General features: G+C 44.0%; 1 protein-coding gene across 1 annotated transcript in view; it reads right to left on the bottom strand.

Moving 5' to 3' along the window:
* SLAMF1 (signaling lymphocytic activation molecule family member 1) overlaps nucleotides 1–9632 on the bottom strand; it is a 39852-nt gene extending 30220 nt beyond the window's left edge. The window contains exons 1-2 of the mRNA XM_081121929.1: nucleotides 9213–9632; nucleotides 68–400 (exon numbers count right to left, since the gene is read on the bottom strand). Of these exons, the coding sequence (XP_080978055.1) occupies nucleotides 68–400; nucleotides 9213–9288 (409 nt within the window). The 5' untranslated portion in view covers nucleotides 9289–9632. The remainder of the gene's footprint in view (nucleotides 1–67; nucleotides 401–9212) is intronic.
* Nucleotides 9633–12047: the final 2415 nt, after the last annotated feature.

Here is a 12047-nt window from a genome sequence, read left to right as displayed (position 1 = left end):
GAGAGGCCTTAGTTCTTAGGCAAGGGACGGCCTTGGCCCTGCGGTGTGGAGAAGTGACCGTCATTACCATAGAGCTTCAGCTGCAGGCAAAAGTGCTGGACTGAATCATTTCCCTCCAGGGTCATATGGTACCAGCCCTCATTCTCCTTTTTGCTTTCCAAGATCCCCAGGTTTTCCAGATCGAACGTGTAGCCATCTTCCAAATAGTGCGCAGAGCCCCCTTCTGGCAGATCATGAGACACAATTTTCTTTTTCGACCAGTCCCCCGGTGATTTTGCCTTTGTGATGACGATGCGGATGCTCTTGTTCACGCTCTTGCTTATCCTTTCGGGTGTCAGGGGCAGCAGCACGTTGCTTCCCAACTGCCCAAGGATTGTTGGGCAATTTATCAAGCCCTCGCCTGTGGGAGGAAGGAGAACACAGTCCTTTTTTATGGGGCCTTTGAATGTCACGTGGTGGTCAGGATCCCTGGGAATTCAAGGGAACCCCTGACCCTAATAGATACAAACCCGGTGCCTTCAAGAAGGGCTGGCATTAAAAAGGCTCAATAAAGCACTGGCCTTGGATTCAGATAAACCTAGGTTCTAGTTTAATTCTGCAGCTAAGGGACTTTATAACCAGAGCCTTTGCTTAAATGAGAAAAAGTTGCCTCTTCCCCCAGGAAGATACAGCGCTATGCCGGGGCTTGGGGCATGGAGAGAGGTGCCTGGGCCAGGAATGACAGACCAGAGGCTCCCCCTCTTCCTCTTGGGCCATCCCAGGCCTTAGCGGTCGATAAGGACTGTCATGAGGGCCCTACTGCATTCTCAATATTCCAATGGAAAATTTAAAGTTACTTACTATAGAGCTGTATAGACTAACTAGGGCACTGGGTTTCTTTGACCTGGTATGGAATTCTATCAGTTGAGATTTATAGTTAAGGCACCTAAGACATAGAGAAGTTAAATGACTTCCTCAAAGTCACAGAACTAGTAACTGAGCCAGAATCCAGGCCTGCTAATTCCTCAACCAGACTTCTCACCACTGTCTGCTGTGAAGGTTGGAGAGCAACTGAAAGTGATTCTGAGCTCGTGAGCCCAGGAGATCAAGGTACAAGAACATAATTCTAGACAATGAGGAAAGAGAAAAGTCTAAGGAATGTGGAATCAGGGAGGTTTTGATTCCAGTGTTCAAACTGTGGGATTCTAGCCTTTCAAAAACCCGTAAGATAGTTAATCATGTTGAGGATGAGAAATTATTTTCTTTTTCTTTTTTCAAAATAGCAGAGCCATCCTGGCCAGTGTTGCTCAGTGGTTAGACCCTCCTCCCACTGGAGGGTCGGTCGTAGGCTACATTCCCAGTCAAGGGCACATACCGGGTTGCAGGTTCGATCCCTGTCCTCGTCAGGGAACATGTGAGAGGCAACCTATCAAAGAGTCTCTCTCACATCGATGTTTCTCTCTCTCTCTCTCTCTCTGCCTCCCTCCCTTCTACTCTCTCTGAAAAAAAAAAAAAAATCAATGGGAAAAAATATCCTTGGGTAAGGATTAACAACTGTAAAAAATGAAAAACCTTTCAAACCAATGTAAGAGATCCTACTACTGACTATTTACACTTCCTCTCTCCTCAAACCCAAGACCTAGCTGATGGCCGTTTCCCATTTCACTGACTAAGCAGAAGAAACAGAGAGAGCTTCCATTAGTGATCACCACCAAGTCAGCCTGTCTACTTGGACGGGCCGTCCCTGCTCCCATTTAAGGCTCGCTTCTCCCTTCATGGAGCCTCACCTACTTCGAGGCTTTGCTCCTACAACTGCCCCACCCCTTACGTCATCAGCTTGCTTATGGTTTGATGAGTTGTGGGTTATTTCCACTAACCCACAACATACTAACATGTAATCTTGTTCATCTTAAAAAGTCCTCCCCTGATCCCAGGTCTGTCCCCAGCCACCTCCCCATTTCTCTGTTTATCATGATCACAAAGTCCTTTAATATGTGTTTCTATTTTCTGTCTCCGTCTCCTAACCCATTTTTTCTTGTACCCACTCCAAACAGGCATTCCTCCCTCCTGCTTGCTGGAATCACTCTTGTCAAGGTGACTGTATATTCCATGATACCAAATCGATTCTCCATCCCCACCTTGCTGACTCAGGAGCACTGGACGTAGTACGTCACTCCTTCTTTGATGAAGCACTGTCTTTATTTGGCCCCTGGAACACCACACTCTCCTGACTTTCTTTCTATTTTATTGGCTGCTCCTTCTCAGTGTTCTTGACTGGGACCTTCTGCTCTTAAAAACCTCTAAGTATTGGAGCATCCCAGGACTCATACTCAGACCTCTTCTCCTCCCCAGCCACACTCATCCAGTTGCACAGTTCAACGTATTTCTGACATGCTTGCAGAGATGCGTCTCTCACCCAAGCCCTTCACTGTGCTCCTCAGTATCTGGATGTCTAAAGGGCATCTCTAACTTAGCAAATGAACTTTTGATTCCATAACCCCTTCTTCAAACAACTTCACAATTCCCTCAAGTTCTCAGGCCAAAACACTGGAATCATCCTTCACTCCTTTGTTTCTCACGCTCCACATTCAATCTATCAGCAATTCCTGTTGGCTCTGCCTTCAAAATATGGTTGGCACCCCAGCAATTCAGACCTCAACCGTTTCTAACACCATTATCATGGGCCTGGGCACTGCCATTGTCTTCCGACTAATCTGAATCCATACAACGGACAGGGTAATCTTTTAACACTATGTCCAATTTTGTTTCTACTGCTTTTAAACTTCCAGGGCTTTCTAGCACCCGTAGAATAAAAATCTATAGTCCTTGTTTTGGCTTCAAAGACTGAAAAACCCAGCCTTTGGCACTGCTCCAACTCCATCTCCTTCCCTCCCTCTCTGCTCTCTGCACTATGGAAATACTGACTCTGGCTATTTCTTTTCTTTTTTATATATATATCTTTATTGATTTCAGAGAGAGGAAGGGAGAGGGAGAGAGAGAGTCAGAAACATCAATGATGAGAGAGTCATTGATCGAGCCCGCAACCCGGGCATGTGCCCTGACCGGGAATCGAACGCCGATCGCCTGGATCCTAGGTCGACGCTCAACCGCTGAGCCACGCCCGGCCGGGCTCTGGCTGTTTCTTTACTCAAGAACATTTCCACTTTGGGACTTTTGCACCACCACTTCTCTCCTTCTCTCTCCTCCTCTCCCCCCCCCTTCTCTGGAAATTCTTCTTTTCTATAGCTGGATAGCTCATTCCCTCACTTTATTTTAGGTTTCTGCTAAAAAATTATCTTCTCTGTGAGGCCTGCTCTGACCGTCCTCCCTAAAATAGCACTAAAATAGCATCCCCTTCTGGTACTTATCGCTGTTCTAAGTATTGCTCTATATCAACTCTGAAAACAGAATGCTCTCCTTGTTGCTTAATTGATGTTATATTGTATATTTGTTTTTATTTTTGTCTTCCCCACTAGAATGCAAACTCCTCAAGAGGAAGAGTTTTATTTGGTTCCTTGTTTTGTCCCTAGGACTTACAACAGTGGCTGGCCCTTAGTAGGCTTTTAATAAGTATCTGTTCAATTTATGAATGCCAAAAGCCATATTACCTAACTAAAATGTCTCTTATTTAGCTTTGCCCAATATATAACTGATCTTAATAACGTAACCATAAGCGAATGTTCACAAAAGAAGGAACCCATGACTCAGAGCGAGCATAGATTGTTCTAGTTGATAAGAAAGTCAGAAGAGAAAAATAAAGCTGCTTAAGTAATACAGCCACCTAGAAAAGACAAAATTAACTTATGATTAAGATAGTTATTGGAGAATTGGGACAAACTGGACAAAATGTCCTTGATACCAAAATATCTTGAAATCTTAATGCTGTCCAGTAAAGGGCCCAGCTAGTATCAGACAGGAGATGCAGAGACTGGGGGGAAAAGAAAGCCATCTACCTGGGCTTACGTCAGGTTAGAGTAGCTGAGACTCAGAATTATTAAGGAAAGGTGAGAAAGGCAGATAGGCATTTGTTTTTAAAAAATATTGCTAATATATCAACTCTGAAAACAGAATGCTGTCCTTGTTGCTTAACTGATCAGATGAGGAATGCTGGTGCTGGTGTTGGTGTTTTTACAAAGATAATTTGGGAAGCATGCTGCAAGCACACTAGTGAATGTGCCTGACTGTCCAGATAACATGGCAGGCACAGTACCCAAGAGAGTAACCTCTTGCATCCTGAACTTAAACTTCTGCATATAAAAGGATGGCAGAAAATTAGAATCATATATGCAAGAGGAAATGCCCTGTGGTGCAAGAGCCCCCCTGAAATTGTGCACAAAAAGTTGTGCAGATAAGCACATGGACATTTTTTTGGGAACACGTCCATAAATGTCATCTCTCAAAGGGGTCTGAGGTTCAAAACAAGATTAAAAATCACTATCACAATCATATTGTCTATATTTTTAGGCCAGTTTTGAAATAGAGAGGAAAAAAATGGAAATAATTCCCGCTCTCACACCATAACCCTCTCCGCTCCCATGCATCTCCCATGTGCCCCCACCCCCACCTAACCCAACACCCCTGCACCACGATTGCATTAAAAACTCAGAATTGGTGAAGAGTGGGGAGAAGAGGGGACATAGGATGAGAAATGGAGTTAAAAAAAAAAAAAATCAAAGAAAAAAAGTCAAAGGAAGAAAGTAGGAGGGGAGAGAGGAAAGGAAAAGAGGGGGCAGGTGAGAAAGAGGCTGAGTGCCCTGCGCACACCCAGTCATGGGAAACGGAATGAAACTCGGCCAGGGAGAGACCCTCCACCCCCCAGCCACGTAAGAACCATGAGGCAGCAACTCCGCGGTGAGTGGCTGGGGGATTGAAAGCATCACCACCTAAGCATGAGTGGAAAGTAAGTGGGGACTTGAAAGAGGTTCGTGAACCCTTCCAGTGGCGTCCCTGCTCCTGAAACGTGCTGCGTCTGACGAGTGTGTTCCGGTGTGTCTGTGATTCAGTCACTCCTGTTTACTAAAAGGTCTGGAAGGAACATTTGCAGCCGTTAGCACCAACTCACTTTCCTTCAGGGGTAATTCCACTTAGAAAGGAGAGTGAATCACACGGGCCATGGACAGTTTCCTGAAATCAGTAGCATGTAGCCAACCCTTTCACAGGATGGGATTCTACCTGCCGACAGTGGCGCTCCCCCTCCCACCACCAGGTAGTTCACATGTGCACATGTGCTCGCAGGGTCCCGCTACAGCCCTTCAGGGAGAGAAGAGGCCTCACAGTTCTTACGGCAAATCTAGGGCCAGAAAGAAAGGATACTGGTCTAAGGCTGCTTTGAATTTATTTTATTTTATTTTATTTTATTTTATTTTATTTTATTTTATATATATCTTTATTGATTTCAGAGAGAGGAAGGAAGAGGGAGAGAGAAACATCAATGATGAGAGTCATTGATCAGCTGCCTCCTGCACGCCCCTGACTGGGAATCGAGCCTGCAACCCAGGCATGTGCCCTGACTGGGGATCGAACCATGATCTCCTGGATCCTAGGCCGATGCTCAACCGCTGAGCCACAGCCGACTGGGCCTAAGGCTGCTTTTTAAACTGCAGCCCGGCCAGCCATCCTCCTGTTCCCATTCCTCGATGCTGCTGGGTCTTTCTATCTCAGAGAACTAGTACTCACCATTCCCCAGCCTGAAAGCCTGTTACCGCCCTTTCCTTGCCTGGCTGGCTCCCTTCACCCTGCACGTCTCTGCCCCTGCCACTGACCCCAGGTTTTCCTGCCGCGTGCTTTCAGTGCACCCTACATCTCTCCTTCACAACATTTATCATGCTTTCAACTGTGGTTCAATGCCTGTCATCTTCACTCAGTGATAAGCTTCCAAGAATAGGGACTGTGACTGTTGTGTTCACTGCCGTAATCCTCACACTCGCCGGGGACATAGTACGAACTCAATAAACCCTTGGAGCCCAAGAGAATGAAGCAACTGAAGGAGACAAATGGATGGATAAATGACCAAATGACAGCACAGAGTCTAAGTTCCCCTCTCTCCAAAATCAGAATATCTTCTGCTTCATCTTTATAACACCCCTAGGAGATATAACATGGAGAGAAATGATGAGGGCCCTTCTCCCCACTTGCCAGGTGAGGAGACGGAAGGGCCTTAGCTATAAACTTAGGTTTTCAGGTACAACAGACCATTTGCCATTTTCTCTGAACACGCACAACGCTTCGCTTCTACATTTGGGCCTCATCTAGAGTACTCTTTTCAAGAGCCATAAAAATCCAACTGACCAGATAGATATATTTGGAAGGGCAGGAAGAAACTGATAATAGTAGTTGCCTCCAGCGAGGGGTAGGGAAGGGAGATTTGTCCCCATTTTGTACCGTTTCGTATTGTTGAAGCTTTATAAAGGTATGTATGATACTCTTTCAATAACCAAGCTAGTTAACAAAAATATTAAATGAAAAACTTACACGATGGAAGAAGTTTCTGTCCACTTTCCAAATTGTAGATCAAATACGTCCATATGCTCTCTACTTTCTTCTATGAGTTTATCAACTTCTCTCATCTTTTGAAAATTCTTATACTTCGATTCATTTCAATTCAATTAAAATCAACTCATAAGCTTCAATTATAGATAGCACATTGTGATTTTTACCAGGGGACCTGGATACACATTTTAACATTTCCCCCGCCTCCCTAAACATAAGCTAGTCCATTTTTATTCATTGAGGCTTCTGGAGTCAGGCCGTGTGACCACAGAGAAACTGTGCTAAACGACTCTGAGCCTCTCTCCTTTCCCCTTTTATAAAGTTATAATGGTAGCAATAATTAAAACATATCTCTTAAGGTTGGCCTGAGAATTAGATGAGTAATACGCATGAAGCACTCAGCACAGTGCCTGGCATGTGGTAAGTATGCTGTACATACTGTCTTTACTTACTCAACAGCCATTTGTGGAAGAGCTCTCACACTGTGCCAGATGCTGGGCAGAGGCTGTGTTCATTCTGTTCCCTGCACACCCCTCACAGTGCCTGCCACATCGCGTGTCCCAATTACATAGCTGCTGAATGGGATGGCCCAAGGTCAATCTATGATAAAAGAAATAGCCCTGATGCTTTGATTTCCAGCCCAGCACTGGAGACAGAGATGGTGGTGGCATTATTAAAGCTTCTGAGAAATAAAAGTGCCCAGATCTGCATCCTGAGATAAAACAAGCCCAAGTCTATTATATACACATGGTTGGGACAAGTCTAGAACCCACACAACTTACTTGTCCCTCACTTCTCCCCATGTGTGCAAAGGAGGTGGAGAGGACCTACATGAAGGAATCAAAAATACCATTTGGGTAGGTTCATCAGTGGTAACAGATGTGCCACTCTGGTGGGGGACGCTGATAATCAGGGAGGCTGCGCATGTGTGGGGGTAGGTAGGAGGACATCTGTTCTTCCCCCTCATTTTTTCTGTGAACCGAAAACTACTCTAAAAATAAAGTCTATTTTTAAAAAGTTCCATTGGGGAAGTGGAGAACTCACTTTATTGAGGGAAGGGGCACGTGAACTTTTTGATTTTTACAATTCTGACTGGAATTGGAAGATGAGCTGAGTGGAAATGGGAAGGGCAGAGGGTACTGATTTTATAAGAATTGGGCTCCTTGGTTGGGTAAATCTGTCATGGCTGACCTGTCCCACTTGCAAAACACTTCTGCCTGGGTTTTATTGGGGTTTCACAAAATGATGTGCATTTAAAAAGAAAAACACTGTAAAATTTTGGCGTATATTTCAGAGAAGACAGAATGGCAGGAAGGGAGCCGCTGCCGATTGGGCAGACACGCCCTGTGGGGCCGGGCTGGGACCCGCTAGCTAGTGGCCTCCACAGTCCTCAGGGGAGCAGCTGTCAGCAGCACCCGGGACGCCACAGGCCAGGAGACAAGCAAGCGCCAAGAGGAAAGAGTCCAGCACACTGTTCAACCCACCACTCCCGACAGCCACTGAGAGGTATTCTAGAAATGGAGGAGTCAAAAGTAGGGTGCACCAGGAAGTCCTGGCTCTCCCTGTGATGGCTTCAAGTGGTTCAGCTTGGCTTTCTGAGCCTTGCGCTTAGTGACTCCTCTCCCAGACACTGGGCAGAAGAGCCATGGGTCTGCCTGATTCCGAGGGAAAGTGGGCCCAGGAAGGGTCTTTCCACCTGGGAGTCTGGCAAAAGACAGGTCATGTGCAGACCCTCAGATATCCTTAGCGTATCTCTGGGATTTTCCTGGAAAAGTCCATAATGGGCTTACGTCTTGAAAACCCCAAGCACAAGACACCTGGAGCCTCAGGACCCCCCTTTCCCCCCACTGCAGTCCCCAAAACACACACCCCCCCAGGCTGCCTCCCACACTCTAACCAAAGTCTCAAGGCGTTTAAGCTGAAATAAGACTCTCGCCCCAATTACCCAGTAAACCCAAAGTTCACTTCTTGCGTGACTTTTTCTTTCTCAAATACCTTTTTCACAGCCATGATCCTACCAGAGAACATCAGGTTGCCTTCGGGAGACAAGAAAGACAGGAGCAGAGGCCAGCTCCAAATGCTCTGTTGTGCTTCTGCCTTATGCTCAAGCTGCCTGACCCTGAAGGCTCCCACTTGCATTTCCCACTTACCGCAACTAGCCCTGGGCTCCAGAAATCTTAGCCTTTCCCCTTTTGCTGCCTTGGAACTTCCTCTTCCAGGAAAGTAGCCACCAGAACCGCCACTCTGTGGCCACTCTCTGTTCTTAACTGAATGCCTGGGCTGTTTCACTTCTACCCTCTCTTTCACTTACAGACCTTGTCGCTGGACCATGTTTCTGATCCCCTTCCAAGGCAAGGGTATGGGGAGTCATTTTCTCCCAGAGCTCCATCTCCCCATCCCAGTCTCTTAGCCTGGGTCTTTGCCAGAAGGAGATCCACACAAAAGCAACCACTCAACCAGGACTGACTGGAGCCTGTCACCCTGAGAGGCTGGTCTAGAAGGTGACCTGTGCCTTTGGCTCACAGTTCCTGGTTTCCTTGGAAATGAGGATCGGTGGGGCTGTTCCTTGGAACCCAGGGGCACAGGAACTCACAGTGTTCCTTCCTCTTTGAAAGAGGCAGGCGAAACTCAGAGTCAGTCCCTAAGGAACCGGTAGCTGAACCACAGCCCCTAGCCCCTGCGTCTTCTGTCACTCCACGGCAAGTAATCACAGGACTCAAACCCTCAAACACACGAACACTCACCTGTTCCACAGCTCCATTCAAAAGCCAGGGAGAAAAACAGCAGGAAATTCACCGGGAGAAGCCCCTTGGGATCCATCAGCTGTGAAGAGAAGGAAGGGAGCTTGGAGAGGAGCCCGGCAGGTTCTCTTAAAGGAAACAGCAGAGGCAAACTCTATCAGGCAGTCCTGCCTCTGCTGTCTAGTTTATGCATCAGGAACCAGCAGGCTTCCTGTCTTACGGGACTTTTTGTGTCTTGAGAATTGCTCATCTCCTTTCAGGCCTTAAATCACTTTGTGCTTCCCAAGAAGTTCGAGTCAGGCGCTTAGACCACTAGAGCCGGGAAGGGAGCTGGGTGTGTGGTCATGTTGGCAAAACCCCTTCCGTGGGCAGAAATGTGCTCCCCTTGTTAGCTGTCTCCAGGAAAGGGACACCAAGTTATCTGGGCAGCTCTATCCGGTAACTTGTCTTAGAGTTCAAAGAAAGGGTGAAGTTTCGTCAGATCGCTGACAAATTTGAATTAGGTCAAAGTGGAACTTGGATGACTGAACTTTAATGAATTAATGGACCTCTTATTTCTCATTTGTTCCATAATTTCAAAGAACACCTCTCCATGCAGTCAGGTCCTGGTGCCAGAATCACAGAGAGATGGGTGGGCAAGTGCAGGTCAGTTGTAAGAAACCCAGCTTTCCTGCTGGAGACAATGTGGTAGGATTTGGTGAGCTCTGTGGTGTGTTTGGAGGGACCGCTTTTATTTTCGAGCTTGTGTCTAAAATATTTTTGAGGAGAAAGGACTAGAATTAACAGAAAAAGGACCATGTGCTTTTCCACGAGTTATGATATTAAAATGAAACACTGGAAAGATGTTATTACTGTGGTATGTGCCCTTGGCCGGAATGGAACCCAGGACCCTTCAGTCCTCAGGCTGGTGCTCTAACCACTGAGAAAAATTGGCTAGGGCTCACACAGAGACTTTAAAAGACCAGACTAGTGTTTTTTAAGTCCATTTTAACAGGTCAAGCTCACTCTCCAATGGGCCTCCTTAAGGAGATCAGGGTAATAAGATAAATAAAGACTTTCTTAGACAAAAACTGAGAGAATTTGTTGCCAGTAGTTCTGACTTGCAAGAAATGTTAAAAGTTCTTTAGGGAGAAGGCAAATAATACGTCAGAAACTCAGATCTATATAAACAAAAGAAAAGCATCAGAGAAGGAATAAGTGAAGGTAAAATAAAAACTTTTATTTATCTTACTCTTAATTGATCTAACAGATAACACATTGTTTAAAATAATAGCAATAATGTATTCAATTATGTGTGCTTATGTAATATCTTATGTATATATACATATGCTTATATGTGTTTGTATGTAAGTGAAATATATAGCAGTATAAAAAACAAGAGGGAGGAATTAGAATTTTTTTCCCTGTAAATTACTCACACTACCAATGAAGCAGTAAGTGAGCTTGAATTAGTTATAAATGTGTATTGCAAAATCGAAGTCAACTACTAAAAATAGAAAAAAAGATGTATAACTGATTTACTAAGAAAAGAGACAAAATAAAATTATATAAAGTGCTCAACTAAAATCACTAAAGGCAGAAAAAGAGTTGAGGGCAATAATAGCAACAAAGAGCAAGGTTAACAAACAGAAAATAGTAACAAATATGATAAATATTAATTCAACTATATCAATAATTGCTTTGAATATCAATGGTCTAAATGAACCAACTAAAAGACAGAGATTGTTAGAGTGGATTAAAAACAAGACTCAACCATATGTTATCAACAAGAAACCCACTTTAAGTGTAAAGACACATAGATGAAAAGTAAATGGATGGAGAAAGAAAAAACATGCGAGCACCAATCAAAAGAAAGCAAAGTAGCTATATTAATTTCAGACAGAGCAGACATCAAAGCAAGGGAAGTTATCAGAGAAAAAGAGGGACCGTACACTATAACAAAGGAATCAGTTCTCCAGGAAGACATAATAATCCTTAACATGTATGTGCCTAACAACAGAGCTTCAAATATGTGAGGCAAAACCTGATAGAACTGTAAGGAGAAGTTGATAAATCCACTATTAAAACTCATGATTTCAACACCCCTCTATCAGAAATGGACAGATCCAACAGGCAGAAAATTAGTGAGGACAGAGTGGAGCTCAACGCCACCACCAACCAACTGGGTATAATGAACATCTATTTATAAACTACTTCATCCAACAATAGCAAAATACATACTTTTTCTCAAACTCACAGGGAACATTCACCAAAAAGAAGCACCTGTAAAAAACCCATTAATATATTTAAAAGAATAGAAGCCATACAATGTCTGCTCTCAGACCATAGTGGAATTAAACTAGAAATCAATAACAGAAAAATAACTGGAGACTCCAAAATATATGGAGATTAAACAACACACTTCTAAAAAACATGTGGGTTAAAGAAAGAAATCCCAACAGAAATTTTTAAATATTTGGACACAATGAAAATGAAAACACAAATTATCAAAATTTGTGGAATCCAGAAAAAGTAGTATTTAGAGAGAAATTTATAGCATTGAATGCATAGATTTAGAAAACAAAGACCTAAAAATCAATAATCTAAGCTTCCACTTTAGGAAACTAGAAAAAGAAGAGCAAATTAAATCCAAAGTAAGTAGAAAAAAAAAGAAATAATAAAAATCAGAGCAGAAAGCAATGAAATTGAAAACAACAGAGAAAAATCAATGAACTTTGAGGGATCAACAAAATTGAAAAAACCTCTAGCCAGACTAAAATCTAGAAAAAGACAAAGGAAACAAATTACTAATATCAGAAATGAAAGAAGAGACATCACTACGAAGCCCATGGACATTCA

The sequence above is a fragment of the Miniopterus schreibersii genome (assembly GCF_964146895.1).
Source record: "Miniopterus schreibersii genome assembly, chromosome: 19".
Lineage (NCBI taxonomy): Eukaryota > Metazoa > Chordata > Mammalia > Chiroptera > Miniopteridae > Miniopterus > Miniopterus schreibersii.
This window is presented reverse-complemented; position numbering and strand designations above follow the sequence as displayed.